The following is an 18,306-nucleotide window of genomic DNA, read 5'->3' as shown; positions in this document are numbered from 1 at the left end:
ATGTAGTAAAGTCATGTTTTAGGTCCTTTAGTATGAGCAGCTTAAATGTTAAAATAGTAAGAACTTAAAGTGGTAAAGGTAGTAGAACGGATAAACTGTTGAGCATGTTCAGTTTGATCACTGATGCTTAGCGCTGTGGAATTTGTTTGGATCTTTGAAGGACTGTCCATCCAAACAGTACCTAGAACTTCATATCGTTATCGAAAACATAACAGAAAGCGAAACGTTCCTCCACGATAAAAGCAATGGAACAACTAATTTTACAGATGTGAGTACGCAAATGTCATCATTTACTTCACAGAAACATACAAGTAGGGGTGAAACTGATTAGAAGATTGATTGAAACAAACACAGACGCTATAATTTCTAACTTCTCCATCCTTAAATTTGTTTGTGGAGTTACACATAAAAAGTGAAACTACCCTTCAGGCTAAAGAACCCTATTCAGTTAAATAGGTTCATGACTAATACATCATTCATCTTTTATTCCAGTTTGAGGGAAAGACTTCTTTCGGGATGTCTATTTTCAACCTCAGTAACGCCATTATGGGCAGTGGAATTCTGGGACTGGCTTATGCCATGGCCAACACTGGAATCATCCTTTTTGTGTAAGTCAAACTACACTTGCAATTATGCATGCATTTGGGTTGATTTGATGTATAATCAAAATAAAGGTTATTGAAGGTGTGATATGGCAAAAAGAAGCTCTACTGTTTCTTTTATGTCAAATGTACTGTGAGTAAATCCCATTTGAGTTGAAGAGCCTTTCTAGTCTTTCTGATACATCTGGTCCAAAGTTACAAATATAAACAGAACATTTCAAGTCTAGAGAGGTGGAATAACGCCTCTCTTTGGCATTTGGCTGCATTTTATTTTAAGCACCGTAGAGCACACCTTCTTATACAGGACTTCTGTTAGTATGCTGGAATGTGTGTGTTGCATATGCGTGTCTGAGTTCAGCTGAGCATTAAGGCTTCTTTGTGTCCATCTACATTCAACTGTAGGCATATGCTTCCATACTCCAGTGTGCCTCTGTCACGTACACATGTGCCAGCCACATCCAGCCTTACAAATACTCAGTCAATACAAAGTCAAATATTTGCATGTTTTTTTCTTCCCTGAGGTATCGTGTAACAAAAGGGAAGAGTCTCTGCTAAATATATTTACTTCATTCTTTCATTTTCATTGCTTGAATAAATCAAGTAGGCATACACTCAGTTCTGAAAGCAAACAGGCTATGAAAACTACAAAAACAGCAAAAATAAAATAATATTTATTGATAGGACAATTGCTAATCCTTGTGAACGATCGGGTTTTATTGTGTAGGGAGCTTTAACGTCACCTTGTCTATGATGTGACACGCACATGTACTACCCTCACAGATCAGATTTAGAAGGGTTATAAATAGCCTGCTGTAATTGAATCAAAGCCTGACTGTCTGTCTGTCTGTCTGTCCATCTCAAATAGGCTTTTAAAGCAGCTTGTTGTACAAAAAATAGTTTGCTAATCTCAACAGCTTCTCTGCTAAAAGGAAAACACTCCTGCCAATCATAACATTCAGCAATATGCAATTACAGATAGGCCTATGTCTAAAAGACACTAGGGGGAAGTGTTAACTAGAAAGCGTCTTTGTTTATGTTGCATACCTTTATCGCAGAGATGTGTGTGACAGTGTTTTTGTGGGTTGTAGGCTACTACGAAGAAAAACACGCCTGAGCTTGTCTAATGCGTCATTAATGAGATTAGAGGTTAGATGACTCGACGACTTGCGGCGGTAATAATATCTCTGATGAAACTGTACTTTGCGGCACCTAATCGTGATTAAATTAGCACCTCTGAAAGTCAAAGGACAGATTGGTGAGTCTGATAATCTGTAAAATCAAAAGGGCAAGATTTGATCATATAATAAAATAATATTTTGGGGATAAGACTTCTCTGAATACCCATCTATGCAGGAGATTAAAGGGATAGTTGTCCCAAAAATCACCCTCATGTTGCTCCAAAGCTGACTTTTCTTCTGTGGGACAAAAAATGTTTAGTTTTTTTTTGTCTATACAATGAAAATCATTGGGGTTCAATGTTGTTTTGGACCCCAGTGACATTCTTCTTTTCTGCTCAGAAAGTCGTAGATTTGAAATGACATGAGTGTCAGTAAATGATGACATTTAATTTTTGGGTGGACTACATTTAAGTATACAGTAAGAAGTTACTTTTTTCTGTTGTTGTTTATAGTTTCATCATTTGAGTTACTTGTTTTCAGAATCCTGTTGATAAGCATCGCTCTTCTCTCTGCCTACTCCATCCACCTGCTTCTGAAGAGTGCTGAAGTGGTTGGTGAGAAACATCTTCTCTCTAATGTCTTCAAAGGCAATCCTGATAGCATGAAAAAAGCATCTCACCTTTCCATTACGTTTGTTTGTGTGTTTAGGGATCCGTGCATATGAACAGCTCGGGAACCGTGCATTTGGTACACCTGGGAAAATCTTAGCAGGATGCGTTATAACATTGCACAACATTGGAGGTAAAATTAAATGCATTATTGCTGTCAGTAGTTATACACTCTAAACAATGCTGGGTTGTTTAAACCCAAATTTGGGTCAAATGTGGACAAACCCAAATGTTGGGTTAAAAATGTAATTTAACATTTTAACCCAACTTCAACTTTCACTTTCAACTGTAATTTTTTTAATTACATTTTTAACCCAACGTTTGGGTTTGTCCATATTTGACCCAAATTTGGGTTGAAACAACCCAGCATTTTTTAGAGTGTACTCATGAAGTCATAAGACATCACGGCTGATAAATCAAAATCAGTGATAACCACATAAAGCAATATGAGTGCTGATCACAACAACACTAATTGTGTTCTATCTTTGATCCAACAGCAATGTCCACGTACCTGTTCATTGTGAAGATAGAGTTACCTCATGTTATTCAGGGTCTTATGGAACTGCCAGATGACTATACGTGAGTACCAGAACATAGTACTGATGCTGATGTGCCAGATACAGTGGGGTCCAAATATGAGACCATGATAAAAATCTAAAACAAAACATGTAAAAACAAGGGTTCTGAAAAAGCCAAACCAAAAAATGTTTTGGGCTATTTATTGTGTACTATTTCTAAGTCACTAATCAAATAAGCACATTTGTGGCTTTTGAACCCCACTGTATTTCCTTTTCATTTCTTTTTTACATTTTTAATTCTCTGTGTACATGGTTAAAACACTCTGACTGCTTTTTATAGTCATATGATCACTCCTATTAGCATGACATTTTGTGTAAAACACCTTTTTCTCTTTGTCAGTGCATGGTTCGTTAATGGGAAGTATCTCATCATTATCGTTAGTGTCGGAATCATTCTTCCCCTGGCATTTATGAAACGACTCGGTACGTTCCTGCCACTTTTCCCTTCATTCATTCATTTTCAGTTTTCTCCCTCTGTCATTCTATTTTATTTCATAATAACCATAATCTCAATCAAACATTTACACACCTGCACTAAAGATCTATGTTGAGTGTCTTAAATGAGTCCAGACGGTTTTAAATTCAAAGTGATTTAAGCCAGTCACATTGTTTGGCGAAATTTCGCGTAAGGGCGAAAAGATCCCCAGGCACATAATTTTGCTAATTTTAAGGTGGTCACGTGAAATAGCCACACTGACCAACAGAAGGCTGCTTGGTTCAAAAGTGACTAAATTTTGTTAATGTGACCGCACCATTATAGTGCATTAAAGATAAAACATTTTATCAGTACACACCTTGGAACCCAATCGAACCCATAGCCTGAAAAATTGGTATGAATATGTACATGGATTTATCATGTATTTATGCTTTTATTTTAGGGTATCTAGGCTACACCAGTGGCCTCTCCCTCAGCTGCATGGTCTTCTTTCTCATATCTGTAAGTCAACTCTCCCATCTACTTACATATAAAGACACCAACAGAAACAAAACTAGCCCAGTGACCCTATACCAAATATCAAAACTCAAAATTTGCCACTCCCATACCTAAAATACATTTTTACATTCATTGTTGTGCATTTTACACAATGTCAAAATTACTATATAGTAGTAATCACTATACAGACCCTCCCTCACAAAACTCAAATAGCCCATTTCAAATCAAGCACTTCAGGCAGTACAAATTATGCAATATCAAACATTTCACCCGCTGAAAAAAGAAGAAGAAAGAAAACACTGCAGCATTTTAAAAGTAGCCCAATTCCATGGGAAAACCATAGATTGGGACACTACATTAATCATGTCATTGTGACAAATGAATGCATCTCTCCATTGTGTCTTATTAGGTCATCTACAAGAAGTTTGTCACAGGGTGTCCTGTAGAACCCAGCAAAAATGGCACTTTTCTCAATGAAAGCATATACAACTCCACCGCTGACACTTGTGAAGCTAAATTTATAACTGTCAACCCAGAGGTGAGAGATATCTACTGCCAATCTTATTATCAGGTGTCCTTTTGGCTTTACTTCAAACCCAATGAATTAATCTGTTAATTTCATGTTTGTTTTTTAAATCACAGACTGCTTTTACCATTCCCATTATGGCGTTTGCTTTTGTGTGTCACCCTGAAGTGTTGCCCATTTACACAGAACTAAAAAAGTAAGGCTGTAATTGCAGTTTTGTTGATTCACATTGCCATTTCACATTCATTCACATTTTAAATGTATTAATAGATTTGCATCTTTGTCTCCTTGTTATTTCAGTCCAAGCAAGAAACGCATGCAAAATATTTCTAATATCTCTATTTTGGCCATGTTTGTCATGTACCTGTTGACTGCCATCTTTGGCTACCTCACCTTCTATGGTAATAAGAACTTCACAAATTTACGAAATACCATATATCATCAAAGTACCAACATTTGTGATATTTAAAAATGTTTTAACAATCGGTATGTATCTACATATGTTTAGCAAAAGTGAACTCAGAGCTTCTGGAGATGTACAGTAAAACAGACACCCTGATGCTGTGTGTTCGGCTGGCTGTGCTGATGGCAGTGACACTGACCGTTCCTGTGGTTCTTTTCCCGGTATATTAATTTTCCTGGCTCATTAGTAATTGCTTGCATGTAATTCCTCTCATCATCTTGCTGGTTGATTGTTGACAGTGCTGCATTGTCTTTGTCTAGATCCGCCGTGCCGTCTTGCAGCTTCTGTTCCCTGAAAAGCCCTTCAGCTGGGTGCGTCACATCTCCATCGCCGTGTGCCTCCTCTTTGCCGTCAATCTTCTCGTTATCTTCGTGCCCAACATTCGTGACATCTTCGGCTTCATTGGTGAGTCAGATTTGCAGCGTAGAGGATTTTAATGGTCACATTAATATGCAGAATTCAACTGATTCATTTTTCTTTTAGGTGCCACATCTGCTCCCAGCCTCATTTTCATATTGCCAGGAATATTCTACATTTGCATCGTCCCCAAAGAACAGGAGCCGTTGAAATCTCGGCCAAAGATCCAGGTGAAAATCAGACAGAAAGTTACTTCACTCTCACAGATCTATGGCTTCTTTTTTTCTCACTTCCATTTATGTTTTCCAGGCGATGGTGTTTGTGACACTGGGTTTCATCTTCATGATTATGAGTATTACGTTCATCATAGTAGAGTGGGTGACTGGAAAGAAGTCGATGGGTGGACACTGACACAACTGAATCCTAAAGACCAAATACAGAACACACAGGCCTGAACCTGCAACCAGTGACCCAGGTTCAGTTTCATTTAGCTTGATAAATATCAAATCAGATAACTCCTTAATTTCAATAAGTCCAAAATTAAAAGGTTTTCAAGGAGGCCAGTTACCAAAATCCAAGAAGAATTCAAAAAAAAAGAAACCCTGCTTGGTAACAGATATTCTTGACATGTTATAGCCATGATGCTCTAATAACATATTGCTGTTATGACTGGCAAATGGAACTTCCTAAATTACATGAGGAAAAACTGTGAAACTATGATGAGAATTCACTCATCTTTATTGCCAAAAGTGTAAACATGCAGTTTGAAGTCTACCTCCTACTAAACAGAGCAATTTTACAGTGACAGAGACAGTTTGTGTTTTTTTTTTTTGATCAGTGCATATTTTGGGATCCAAAAGTCTTTCATTAGTCAAAATGCTTTGTTCCGTTCATTACAAATTATATTATTAGCATAACATTTTAAGTGAAACATTTGTGCAAAATCGGATGATCCTAAATCTATCTTAAAGGTCCACCATGTAACTTTTGACCCTAGTGGTTAAAAAACAAAACAGACAGAACATTGTTTTGGTTGTGCTTCGGCTCTGCGTGACTGTGGATGAATATGCTATCCCGCTGCTCATAAAACATTCACTACTATGCTTAAGAGACAAGCAGTTTAGATGGAAAGGATCTTAAGCTGACTAGCTGAAGAAGTTACTGTAGCTATACCTATTAATAGACACGGTACTTCCTTGAAGATAAATCTCAGTACAGCGCTACAACAACCATAATGAAATGACCCTTTACAATAGATAATGCTTTACAATGAACTCCGGTAGACTACATAATGGTTTATCTGTTCAATAAAATACCTTACTCACCAGTTGAGCAATAAAAACGGCATCTCTGCGTCACTTTTATAACATTCCAAATACGAAATAGCTACCTCAGTTCTCTCCAAGACAATGATGATTCCCATTGTATTAAGATCTCTGTTGAGTTCTCTTTTTGCCAGCAGACTCTCCTCTATTCTACGTTTTTTTTTTTTAAACGAGAGAAAAACACGGGTGATTCCCCGGAGGTTCGAGATGTAGCAGCTCTATGTCAACCTTTCTCGCTCGCTTCGACAACTATGCCTCTCTCACACCATCCACGAGTCGAAAGAGCCGGAGCAACTTTTCTCTATTTACGGATATGAGAAGACACGCACGGGTGACTGACGTATAGTAGGCCTACTCAATGTCCCGCGAGAACCATCCCGTCAGGTCTAAAATATAAACGCTTATTATAGGCTCACTTTATCATAGTGAATCAGGGTAAGACAAAAAAACAGTTTTGACAGAATGATTGAAGGTGTATGAACAAAAAAAGTTACACAGTGTACCCGTAATGTTATCTTTTTTTCTTTTATTTATTTTTTTAATCCCAAAACGTTCTATTTTCATATTTGATTTTGAATCCCAGATATTCAATTTGGTCTCAGACCTTTGGAACCCACTGTATGTGAATCTCAGTTAACTTTATTTGTGATGAATGATATATATAAAAATACCGTGTATAATTTTATTTAAATAGGAAAAGTGTACAGTTTTGTGATGAATTTCAACATTATCTTTAAGGACAATGCTTGAATGTTAGATGAAGATCCTTAAGTAAATGTATTGTATGTATTGGTACATGTCTTGTTACACCAATCAAACAAATGAAATCTACAGTATGAGATGTCTTACAGTACATCAACAGTGTTAGTGCAGTTCTTGCCGCTGTCATATGACAACATTTCTTTACTCTGTTTTAGAGAGGTGAAGGAATACTAATTATCTTGTAGTGTTCAAGAAACACAAAACACTGTTTTGGCATTTTTCATGTTGTATGTCATTTTGTTTGTTGTATAATTGAAAATACTTTTTGAACATCTTGAAAATGAGCATACTTGATTTCGTTCTGGTTTATATGGTGACATGTTGTTACAGTGACAAAAATTACACTCCAGAAATGGACCGAACAGTAATAAATGCTGTAAATCACTCTATATGAAAGGTCACTATAACACGGCATTGATGGGGGTGTAGAACAGCATTCATTGTCCATAAGCTTACTAAAATGCCTCTGTCACTCCCAATCAGTATCTGTAAGTTTACATGGACCACAACTAAAATTGTTTCATGTTGGACATCATAACTATCATTAATGTTAATGTGTGCGTGTTTTGTATAGTCTTTATGTACATATTGTGTGTGATATGTTGAAATGGGAGAAACTTTATATCAGTTATTGCATATCTGTGTACAACATAGTCTAGTCTTTTTGGACTTAAAAAGGCTCAATTGGACCTGAGTGCTGAGATAAAATGAAACATGTAATACGCAATGAATCAAAAATTTGTGGTAAGCTAATAAAACGATTTAATTTAAATTCAATTACATTTAGTAATTCACATTTCCTCAGGATTGTTTTTTTTAAGTGCCTGACGACTTATGAAATGGAAACAATTCAGCATTCCACAGTTAATGTTCAGAAATACATGTATTTATTGTTGAACACATTGCGCTATCTTGAATAATAAAGTCAAAAGATGGTTAAATGTTTCAAATACTGGTTTTATTATATAAAACTATCATACACTTCAATTCAACAGAAATATGTTTTTGTATTTAGGCAACATCACCCGAAGGCCAGGATTTTTTTACTCACCCTCAGGTTGTTCCAAACCTGTAAAAAAAGAATGTGGGAAACTGAACAGTTCTGACTGGGACACCATTGACTTCCATAGTATTTTTTTTCCTACTATGGAAGTCAATGGTGCCCCAAAGCGGCCTGGTTACTAACTTTCTTCAAAATATCTTCCTTTGTGTTCAGTAGAACAAAGAAATTTAAACATGTTTGGAACAACTTGAGGGTGAATAAATGATGACAGCATTTTCATTTTTGGGTGAACTATCCCTTTCACCCTTACACTGTGTGAAATCCTGTAACACCTTTGTGTTCCCGGTCAAAAATGACCTTGCTTGTAAATCGGTTGTTATTATCTCCAAATATTGTATTCAATTATTTTGTCCGCTTGTTTTCTTTCAATTAGATTTTGTATTTCTTTGTTGAACTGATTGATCGTATAGGCCTCATTGATCAAAAAATTGATTGAAAAAAGCATTATTTGTGGATCAATTTGTCAATATTCAACAATATATATATATATTATTTTTTTTGTATATTTTTATATATATATTTTTTTATTTTATATTTTATATATATATATATATATATATATATATATACTGTATATATATAAAGTGCACTTGACAATAGTGTGTTTTGATGTTTAAACAGGAAGTTTGTTTTGAAATGCTTTTATTTTGTACAAAATGGCACAAAGTCACATTCGTGGTGTTCCCGGTCAAAAAGACGGCCTACAAAAAAATTGCTTATAAATCTCTTGTTATGCTATATTATCACCAAATATTGGATTCAATATTTTTGTCAACTTGTTTTCTTTCAATTAGGACAGGTTTTGTGTGTGTGTGTGCTTATTTATATGATTTACGAGGACACAAATTTTTGTAATGACATGTTAATTACACTGGTATTTATGAGGACATTTCCTGAGTCCTCGTAATTAAAATGACCTAAAAGGGGTTAGTGTAGGGGGATAGATTGTACAGTATAAAAACCAGTACACCTATGGAATGTCCTCATAATGATAGGTGCTCCAACGTGTGTGTGTGTGTGTTCGTGTGTGTATTATCTCTAGTTAATAATAATAATAATAATAATGATAATGTGTGCTAATTAAAGCGTTTCCAGTTGGAAAAAAAAATCTAACCAGGAGATCAGTATTTGCTGTAACAAGGGTGTATTTGCAGAAGGAGAAATTTAGCATTTATTAAAACAAACAAATCCATTTTAGCTAAATTACGAAAAACAATTACACCCCTGAATGCAAAATGTCTTTCTTTTTCTCAAATATTGCCTCAACTAATTATTTTTAACGACTGCAAAACAAAAAGCTGAACAGTTTGGTTGTGTGAGGAACTTTGGTCAAAAGTAAAGCCAAAAAAATCTTTTGCATCTCATTTCCATAATGTTAGGTTTTCATTTCACTTTTTGTTTTATTTCATTTCTTCTTCTTTTTTTAATCACAGTTAGTAATTCCTCATCCCATTTGTTTAGTTTGTTTTCTGTCCTTCATCATTTGTAACATTCAGACAGATATTAGAGGCACGGATGGAAACCAACCAACAGAAGGTTATCTTGGTGTAGTTGTACACTGTAATGTCTGTTCTGACTGCACTAAGAGGTCTTCTGCTCTGATCTGAAAGCAACATGAACATACAGCAGTGTGTCAAGCTGACAAGCAGGCGAGAGAATGAAAATAGAAAAGAAAAAAAAGTGTGGTTGTCCATTTCCTGTGAAAAGCTTTTGTCTGCTGTTGCTGAGAGTAAGAACTAGGAAGAGAAACTCAATGCTCGCTGTTCAGACTAGTCACCGGTAGTGCAGAGGAGATCTCTCGTTCTCTCTCGGGGTCTCTTTCTTTCTCTCGCTTCGAGTGTAACTTTTGAACGGTTTGGTCCATGAGCATATGAGGCCATGAGGCGAGCATCGAAGGAGAAAGGTCAGGAGAATGCGGGCTGCTCTCTGCTCAGTCCACAGGAGAATGAGAGGCTGGAGGATCTGCTGGGCAGGAGGTGTGTGGTAAGTTCAGAGGCCTTCAGTACTAAGGTAAATTTACACTTTAGAGGGAAGATGGAGTGTTTTTCATCATGAAATTGAGACACATCTGTGCAAACGGTGGGCCAAAAGTTTGATTTAAATGCTTTAAAAGACTTATTTATGTGTGTGTGTGAAAATGTATGCATTGAGAAATGGTGTGAAAATGTATGCATTAAGATATGGTGAAATCTGTAGACAAGAAATATTGACCATATTTTTTACCTCTCCTTTTGAGAAGCTGTCATTGATTGAACTCTTTTTTTTATGTGTTTTCCCCCTCATTTATCTGAAATAAGAAGTGAAGCATTTTCACTTAGACCATGTGGAAAAAAAAAACAAATCACACATTTTGTAACTTAATTGAACTTTTAACACTTTTAACTTTTTCACTTTTAACTTAATGGTGTGACTCACATTTAAAAAAAAAATTACCTTACAATATACAGTGAAAAAGTGTAGATTTAACAGAAGCAAAATGTAAAACAGCACGTTTAATGTAAAACAGTGCAGTGTAAATTTGCACTATTCAGACAACACAACATACTGTTAAAGTTATATCAGTACAATTACAATTTCAGAACTCCCTGCGTGACGCATTTCAAATGGTTGTATTTTCTTGAAATATTTATATTTCTTCACATTTTTACTGTAAATTCACTATACCCATTTAAAAAAAAATAAATGTTACGGATTTTTCAGTTAATTATTTAAAAAGAATTGCAGCCACATGTAGCCTAGCCTTTACTGTACATCACAGAAAGCTTTAGGTAAACCAGTGAATCCAAACGTGTTTCTCACTTCTGTATGTGGTTGTTTATTTCTACTTCCTCTGATCATTCCATTATGACACATTCAAGACATCCTGTTGTTCTGTTGTTGGCGACCATTTATGTAGCAGAAGCTTTTATCTAATATACATACACACTAACTATGCAACCATGATGAAGTTGAGCAATCATTATCAAAAGACTGTAGCCTTCCTCTAACAGACCTGTTGTAGATCCGTCAACGCAGGAACTGCCATTTTGTGGGTATTTTTGGTGCTGCTTGACTGCACAGAGTAAAAGCTTTTATGATTAGAGGAAGAAAAGGTGTGAAATTAGCCCTCACTGCAGCTTGAACTGTGGGGTATGACAGGGGAAGTTGCTTAAAGACATTTCCTATCACAGAATAATAAAAAAGCGACTATTATCTGCAACTTTAAGTGTTTGCTCAGCGTTAATTGGTGAAAGTGATTCACAAACAATCATGCATGTGAGAATAATACGCTTTTGTGTGATGCTAAATACAGCCTTTTTTTCTGGTTTTGTCTGCAGTCTCTGTCCTCAGCGGTTGTGCAGTTGCTCATGGCTGTTCCGAGCGAGCCGAACCGCTGGACACCTCAGCAATCTGGAGTAGTGTGTTTCGTCAAGGACAGTCATCAGCGCTCCTTTTTCATCCGTCTCTTTGACCTCAAGGTTTTGAGACCATTTCTCTCTTATCGGCAAACATCGTGTTAACAGCCTAAAGAAATGCATTAAATCTAGTCATTATAATAATCATTATCACATTTTGCATGTGCACGTGTGAATTAAAATCTCAACAAACTGTTTAAAATATCAAATAAAATAAAACAAACTTTTCCCCATGGGTAGTTCTGAACATATTTGACCTGTGTTTGCTTGGGAGAAAACTAAGATGATCTTAGACTTGTTATTTCTCTTCAGGCAGGGAAGCTGGTGTGGGAACAGGAAATCTATAACCAACTAATGTACCAAAGAGTCATGGCTTTTTTTCACACTTTCCCTGGAGATGTAAGTATTTACCTGTTGTAAATCCCAACCTTGTGCGTTATGCTCACTGTCATTATTACAGTTGATTTTAACATGTTTTCACAGTATCAAATAGCAAATTTTTTTTTTTTTTTTTTTTGTGTGTTGAGGAAGTTTTTATTTCTCTTTCCTGTAAAGTTAATTTTGCGTATTACCAACACTTCCTTATAGTACTGTCCACCACAAAACTGTCTGCATTCAGGCAGGCAAAAAGAGCTAAAGTTGCACACAGTCTTTGCATGTATGATGAATTCACACAGTTGTTGCTGACAAACTAGTTGGGCTAATTTTCTGGTTGGGTATTAACCACTGTAAAAAAAAATACTTCCATTTTGTCTCTATTTGAACCATTGACTGAACTATCTAATGTAGTAAAGTCATGTTTTAGGTCCTTTAGTATGAGCAGCTTAAATGTTAAAATAGTAAGAACTTAAAGTGGTAAAGGTAGTAGAACGGATAAACTGTTGAGCATGTTCAGTTTGATCACTGATGCTTAGCGCTGTGGAATTTGTTTGGATCTTTGAAGGACTGTCCATCCAAACAGTACCTAGAACTTCATATCGTTGCATCTGCGACTGAGCATGACCTGGAGGAATCTGGAGTAGAGGAATACCCATAATCCCTTGCACTTGAACCTTTAACCCTCATGTTATGTTGCGGGTCAATTTGACCCATTTTGATTTTTGAGTTGTCGGAAATACTGGTTAACCTGTTTTTTTTTCTTCTTGACATTTTGAGACTTTTTCTCGTTTGGGGTTATGAACTTGAAAATGCATGCAAAGTTTCAACACTCTGATATGTTTTGAGATATACACACCTACTGTAATGTTTGTGATGTTCGTGGGTCAATTTGACCCACATGTTTTAAGGCAACTGTATAGACACAAAATAACGTTTCTTGGTTATATTTAGTTATTTTAGGTTTTTTTACTACCTTATGAAGCTAAAGGCTGATTTATACTTCTGCGTCAGACTTACATGTACGCTTTAGGCTACGCGTTGGTTTTCATTTATACTTCTGCGTCCTTGTCCGTGTTGACGTGCAATTGCACAAGCAGAGGGAGCATATAAAACCCGATGGAGGGGTTCTAGCAGACCAATCACAGCGCTTGCGGTCCGTGTAGAATTGACGTGTTGTTACATTTTTGGAGAGGTGCACGTCAGGGTACGCCGTAGGGTATAAATTGGGCTTTAAAAGGAGCTTTTTCCCACTTATACAAAAATAAATTCAGCCACAGATGGTATAAATAAGCTATCATTTCTTTTTTCAAGCTATCTGAAATACTATTTAATTTATTGTTTTTCTTGAAATTTTTAGACTTTTTCTAATTAAGGGCCATGAGCATGCATGCAAAGTTTCAACACACCAATGTGTAGTGAAATGTGCATACATAATATGTGCATACATTAAGGGTTGCCACCCGTCCCGGTTTTCCCGGGATTGTTCTCTTTTTTGATGTCCTTCAAAGCTGGAAACGCCCCTGGTTGACCCCTCCCCCTCAAAGTGTCCCGGTTTTTCACAAATCAAAGGTGGCAACCCTAGCATACATGTATACAATTTTTATGTCTGTGGGTTAATTTGCCATTCAAAAGCAACTACAGACACGAAATAACAACATTTCGTATGCATGCAGAGCTCTTCAACTCTAGTCCTGAAGTGCCAGTGTCTTGCTGAATTTAACAACTTTTTATTTTCAGTTTGTGAAAAAAAACTGTCTGTCCCACTTTTTGAGCATAGCCATGAAAATGACCTTTCCAACTTAAATTGTTACAATATATAAATTAAAACAATATATAAATTAATTATTATTTAATTAATAATAATTAATTTATTATTAAATTATCAAAAATATCTTTAAAAAAAGAAAAAAGATACAAACTATTTTGCTTTTAACTTTTCAAGCTTTACATCAGAAATACAAAATAAATGGGGCAGCTAAACATTTTTAGTGTTATTATTTTTGTAACACCCTTTTGTTAACCTTTATAATTTACATTCATGCATTTGCAAGCGTTTGCAAGCTGCCAGGGCTACTTTTCAAAAGTTTGCTAACTCAATGCTAATAGTGAGTTAGCATGATGCTAACAACAAGCATAATCATGCGGCCTTAATGTAAGCTACAGTTAGTGTAATTTGACTCTGTTTGATTAACTTAACTGACTCATTCCTTAACATTTTGTTTGTGTCATGGACTTTGATATTCAAATATAAACTTCTCTCCTCAGGACTGTCAAGTGGGGTTAAACTTTGCAGATGTAACAGAGGCTGAAAATTTCTTTGCTGTAGTGGAGGAGAAGATCAGCCAGAGAAATAATCGCTTTGGTATTAAAAATATATACGTTCTTGCACAATATTTTGTTTAAAATGTTTTCTGCCAAATCAACATAAACATACACGGGGTTATAAAGACAATCTAATAAAGCGTCTCATTAAAAATATTTTTTATGCTTTCCTCTTATAACATAAAGAGAAACAGCAGAGAAAAGGATCAGATTCTAGAGGTAAGAATCTCCGATTTTCCACAATCCATTTTTTTTTTAATTAAGTGCAAACCAAATAAAATGTTTTTATGTTCTTAGATCGTAAAACTTTGCCACTGCTTCCTCGACCAAATGGTAAGTGATTTTGTTTTTTACACAAATATTTTTTCTAGTCCATTGTGATACTAAAAATATCTGGATGTATTTTGAATGATGTGCTTTTTAATAAGCCTTTTGTTTATTTGTAAAAAAAAAAAAAATTTGCTTTGTAATTGGAAAACAAGGCACTCTCGTCTAGTTCCTGTTGTTGTTTTAACTGAATTATTTTAAGTTTATATGGTTATTGTAAAAATAAAATAAAATCCTACATTAAAAAAAAAACATATAACAGAATAAATTTTAAATATTATCGTGCTTTCTCTGCATCACAAGTTAACCAGAGGATTTGGACGTTCTGAAAACAACATAAACTTACATTTTTCTGTTCAGTGATGTAAAACTGCATGAAATGTACACAAATTAATTGCATCTTGAATCACAGGCTCTGGCACTCCTACGTCTCCTGCCATGCCTCCAATGGTACCAAGTAATGTCCAGATCCAAATTACCCCTTCCAAATCAAAGAAAGAAAAGAAAGAAAAAGACAAGAAAAATAAGAAAAAAGGATCCAAACTGTTGAAGGGTTCTATTGGAGCACCCAGTGGATTCACGTGAGTGAATAAGTGGACTTGCTTTAACCAGGATAAATGGCTTCCTTTGAGATGCTTATGTTTCGTTGTGTTATGACTTTAGGCATGTCAGTCACCTAGGCATGGGTCCAAACAATTTGGACCCAGACCTGAAGAAACTTTTGTCCTGCGCTGGTATCAGCGAAGCAGCTATGGATGATTCGGAAACCTCTCAACTCATCTATGAAGCCATTGAGCGTTCAGGTGGAATGGAGGCTGTTAAAAAGGCTGTAAAAGAGAAGGGTAAGTCATCGAGATAGGCAAACAGCTAACCGAGTAAAAATGTTGGATTTGTTTCATATTATGCCTCTAAGCCAGGGGTGCACGATCCTGTTCCTGGAAATCTACCTTCCTGCAAAGTTCAGCTCCAACCCTAATCAAATGCATCTGAACCAGCTAAATAAGATCTTCAGGAACACGTGATCATTTTGTTGGAGCAGGGTTTGCACTGAACTCTGCAGGAAGGTACATCTCCAGGAACAGGATTGGTCACCCATGCTCTAAGTGTATTGTTTAACATTCTTTCAGAGTCTACATGCCCTCCTGTTCCTAGTGGACATCGGGGTTCTCTTCCCCAAGTGCCATCCGGGTTCTCCTCAGCGCCGCCGCCACCACCTCAAGGTCGAACAGGGCCTCTACCCCTTGTCCCAGGTCAAACTTCTGCTCCACCATCCCATCGAGCTTCCCTTCCACCCCCACCTCCAAGAGCAGTTCCATCACAACAAACAATAGAGGGCCGCGGTGGTCCTCCGCCAGCCCGATCTACAGCATTAGGGCCCCTGCCCCCTGTTCCTGCTGGTGGGCGTACTGGGCCCTTGCCTCAACCTCCAGGAGCCCGCAGCGCACCCTTACCACCTGCACCTGGAGGTCGGAGTGGAGGCTTGCCCCCGCCACCACTCCCAGGAGAACGTAGGGAGTCTTTAGCCCCCGTTCCAGGAAAGAGACCTGGAACTCAAGTGTCCGAAAGGCGAGGTAGCTTCCTGCCACCCCCACCTACTGAGGCAGCTCCCCCACCACTACCTCCAGGAACGAGGAACGCACCCTTACCCCCACATCCAAGAGACAATAGATTTTTGCCACCTCCACCCCAATCTGAAATGCCGCTACCTCCTCCCCCGTCTGGTTATTTCCCTTCTCCACCTTGTGAATCATTTCCTCCACCTCCACCTGAAGACTTTGCTGATTCTATGCCTCCACCTCATACCTTTGAATCCAACTTTCCTCCCAGAAGCAATTCCTCAGGCTTCGCCCCTCCACCCCCTCGAGTCACAGCCAAACCCAGCGCAGGTGGTCCGCCTCCGCCACCTCCTCCTCCACCTCCTGCTGCTGCCCCTCCTCCAATGAATTTTGGAAGCAACTCCTCTCCTCCAACTGGTCCACCACCTCCAGCATCCAGCGGTGGGGAAGGGGGTAGAGGAGCATTACTATCCCAGATACAATCAGGGTTGAAGCTCAAAAAGGTGAGTGTCTACACAACCGTTCAAAAGTTTGGGGTTAGTATGATTTTTTGTTGTTGTAAGAAATGAATACCTTTATTCAGCCAGGACACATTCAATTGTTCAAAAGTGATAGCAAAGACATATGATGTTACAAAATTATATATTTCAAATAAATGCTGTCTTTTGAACTTTATATTCATCAAATAATTCTGAAAAAAAATCTGTCAGTTTGCTTAAAAATATCTAATCAGCATATGAGAATGATTTCTGAAGGATCAAGTGACACTGAAGACTGGAGTAATGCTGCTAAAAATTCAACAGGAATGAATATAATAAAATATTTTAAATTGTATAAATATATTTTTCACAATATTAATGTATTTTTGATCAAATAAACATCTTACCGACCTCAAACTTTTCAACAGTAGAGTAAATATTTTATTTTGTTGAAGCAAAAAAGTCAATTTGGTGTTCATAGCATGTGACTTTCTTACAAGATCTAAGCACCGATAAGGTTCCGGTTGTGTTAGCTTCTCTTTATTAATAATGTTTGCATGTATGCCTTAAGCTCAACACTCTATAGCAGCAATATACAGTAATGTCTCTTGTCCAGGTGGCAGCAAACCAAGAACCCCCTTCACCTTCACTGGATACAGGAGAGGGAATAGTTGGAGCTCTCATGATGGTGATGCAGAAGAGGAGTAAAGCCATCCATTCATCTGGTAACCACTCAAGATTGTTTTCTTTAATATAGTCATTATGAAAGTTAAAAAGTAGTACTTTTATATTAACATTTACACAATATACTATGTATATAATAATGTTCAGACATTAAGTTGATCTGCTGGATTCCGTTGTTTACGTATGCTGTGCCTTTTAACATTTTCTACTTTTTAATATTTTGTAGATGAGGATGAAGAATTTGATGATGAAGAGGATGATGACGAAGACTGGGATTAATCCTGTTGTAATTGAAATATTTTCGATACATGTACTTGGGCAGCTTTACATGTTTTTGAAGTTAAACAACACTGATCCAATGTATTTTCTCTAGGGATGCACTGATATTCAAATTCTGGCCAAAACTGATCATTATTTTTATGTTAAGGTCGATAACCGGCTGATAAAAATGGCTGATATTAAAATTCACTGATGACTGAAATCACCTGTTTAAAATGTCACAAGTGATTTTAGGCATCACAACAATATAATATACAATATAAAAAAAATGAATATTCATTTAGAGATTTGCTTTGATATCACATTTAACAGTGCTGTTAAAAATATATTACTTTTAAAAGTTTTACCTTAAGGGGGAGTTTGATGACAAAGATAATTAAAGGTAAACTAATGTAAAACAAAAAAACAAAAAAACAAAATCATGCACAATTAAATATCCTATATACACAAACATATTTTATGCATACCTAGTGATCGCTCTCTAGTCTCA

General features: G+C 36.7%; 3 protein-coding genes across 3 annotated transcripts in view; all 3 read left to right on the top strand.

The window, feature by feature from the left end:
* The window catches only part of tmem9 (transmembrane protein 9), a 196,674-nt gene that overhangs the window by 81,693 nt on the left and 96,675 nt on the right, over nucleotides 1-18,306 (top strand). The gene's annotated exons all lie outside the window — the stretch shown is intronic.
* LOC130094523 (sodium-coupled neutral amino acid transporter 3-like) lies at nucleotides 33-5,667 on the top strand. Its single transcript, XM_056260842.1, has 15 exons — nucleotides 33-56; nucleotides 161-268; nucleotides 493-608; nucleotides 2,261-2,334; nucleotides 2,429-2,521; nucleotides 2,886-2,967; nucleotides 3,307-3,389; nucleotides 3,845-3,903; nucleotides 4,310-4,438; nucleotides 4,543-4,622; nucleotides 4,727-4,827; nucleotides 4,935-5,050; nucleotides 5,150-5,294; nucleotides 5,373-5,476; nucleotides 5,556-5,667. The coding sequence occupies exons 1-15, from the start codon at nucleotides 33-35 to the stop codon at nucleotides 5,655-5,657; spliced, it is 1,416 nt and encodes a 471-aa protein (XP_056116817.1). The 3' UTR covers nucleotides 5,658-5,667.
* On the top strand, nucleotides 10,056-17,974 carry wasa (WASP actin nucleation promoting factor a). The gene is made up of 11 exons (XM_056260933.1): nucleotides 10,056-10,379; nucleotides 11,714-11,854; nucleotides 12,104-12,190; nucleotides 14,435-14,531; nucleotides 14,678-14,710; nucleotides 14,789-14,824; nucleotides 15,267-15,399; nucleotides 15,482-15,660; nucleotides 15,946-16,877; nucleotides 17,470-17,578; nucleotides 17,764-17,974. Exons 1-11 carry the CDS (start codon nucleotides 10,275-10,277, stop codon nucleotides 17,814-17,816), a joined length of 1,905 nt encoding a protein of 634 aa, XP_056116908.1. The 5' UTR covers nucleotides 10,056-10,274; the 3' UTR covers nucleotides 17,817-17,974.

Source organism: Rhinichthys klamathensis, unplaced genomic scaffold (assembly GCF_029890125.1).
Source record: "Rhinichthys klamathensis goyatoka isolate OS25496 unplaced genomic scaffold, OSU_Roscu_1.1 h1tg000180l_1, whole genome shotgun sequence".
In the NCBI taxonomy this organism is placed as follows: Eukaryota; Metazoa; Chordata; class Actinopteri; order Cypriniformes; family Leuciscidae; genus Rhinichthys; species Rhinichthys klamathensis.
The sequence above is the reverse complement of the archived record's forward strand: the minus strand, read 5'-3'. Positions and strand labels throughout refer to the sequence as shown.

Coding starts and splice junctions, on each gene's coding strand:
- wasa (XM_056260933.1), top strand. CDS start 10,275: ATGAGGCGAGCATCGAAGGAGAAAGGTCAGGAGAATGCGGGCTGCTCT. Junction 14,532..14,677: donor CCAGAGAAATAATCGCTTTG/GTATTAAAAATA, acceptor TATAACATAAAG/AGAAACAGCAGAGAAAAGGA. Junction 15,400..15,481: donor GGAGCACCCAGTGGATTCAC/GTGAGTGAATAA, acceptor TTATGACTTTAG/GCATGTCAGTCACCTAGGCA.
- LOC130094523 (XM_056260842.1), top strand. CDS start 33: ATGAGCAGCTTAAATGTTAAAATA. Junction 4,439..4,542: donor TTATAACTGTCAACCCAGAG/GTGAGAGATATC, acceptor TTTAAATCACAG/ACTGCTTTTACCATTCCCAT. Junction 5,295..5,372: donor TGACATCTTCGGCTTCATTG/GTGAGTCAGATT, acceptor TTTTTCTTTTAG/GTGCCACATCTGCTCCCAGC.